Source organism: Helobdella robusta, assembly GCF_000326865.2.
Source record: "Helobdella robusta unplaced genomic scaffold HELROscaffold_1931, whole genome shotgun sequence".
NCBI classification, from domain to species: domain Eukaryota; kingdom Metazoa; phylum Annelida; class Clitellata; order Rhynchobdellida; family Glossiphoniidae; genus Helobdella; species Helobdella robusta.
The window spans coordinates 2,090-2,946 of NW_008704054.1; the positions used below are offsets into that span (position 1 = coordinate 2,090).

Consider the following 857-nt stretch of genomic DNA (forward strand, 5'->3'; position numbering starts at 1 on the left):
TTCTATTTTAGGTTGGTTTTTATAATAATTTATAATTTCTGTAATATTTCATATTGTTTCAATTGATTTTGTTTATGTTCTTTATTCACTCATTTGGATTTTCTATTTTAGATTAATAAATCAGGTTATTCGAAAGCAAACTTATAAATTAAATTCCAAAAAAGAAGATGGCTTCAATAACCAGTAAGTTGTATTTTCATATTATTAAAAGAAATAATGACGAATTTGAATTAGCGGGCATATCGGAAAATAAAGAAACATGGTATGTCCTACCTGAAGAGATGAAAGATTTAAGTTTGCACGAAACTCTATCTACGAAGCGAGCAATAATAAATACAATTAATTCTATCAAACGTATCAACGGTTATCGCAAAATTTGCATCAAACTCGATGATGAATTGAGAAAAGAATATTACGACGAAGACGAAAATCTATGTTTTTTAGATAATATGTTAGAAGAAAAAATTATTGATAATAAACATAGAGATGAACCAGATGACAATTTTTTAAATGAACGAATTAAGGAATTAGAAGCTAAGCTAAGTCTGATTGATAACTTTAAGCTGCAAGACGTTGAAAAAAAATTTATTCTGGAAAAATTCAACAAAAAGCAAAACCCTACTGAATGGATAGAGAAATTTGAAAATGAATGTAGAAGGCATAAAATACTGAATCCTACTAATTTCATAGAAGCATTACGCTTCTTTTTATCTGGGTCACCGGAAGATTGGTACGAATCAAATTTAAAAAAGATCGGCTTAACTAATTGGTCAGAATGGAGAAAGTCCTTTCTGACCATTTTTGCAGATAGAGGTTGAAAAAAAATAAGAACCGCATATAATTACAAATATTTAGGA

At 28.1% G+C, this 857-nt stretch overlaps 1 protein-coding gene across 1 annotated transcript; it reads left to right on the forward strand.

The window, feature by feature from the left end:
- Positions 1 to 167: 167 nt before the first annotated feature.
- HELRODRAFT_184675 (hypothetical protein) lies at positions 168 to 818 on the forward strand (the record flags this gene model as incomplete). Its single annotated transcript, XM_009016907.1, has 1 exon — positions 168 to 818. The coding sequence occupies one exon, from the start codon at positions 168 to 170 to the stop codon at positions 816 to 818; it is 651 nt and encodes a 216-aa protein (XP_009015155.1).
- Positions 819 to 857: the final 39 nt, after the last annotated feature.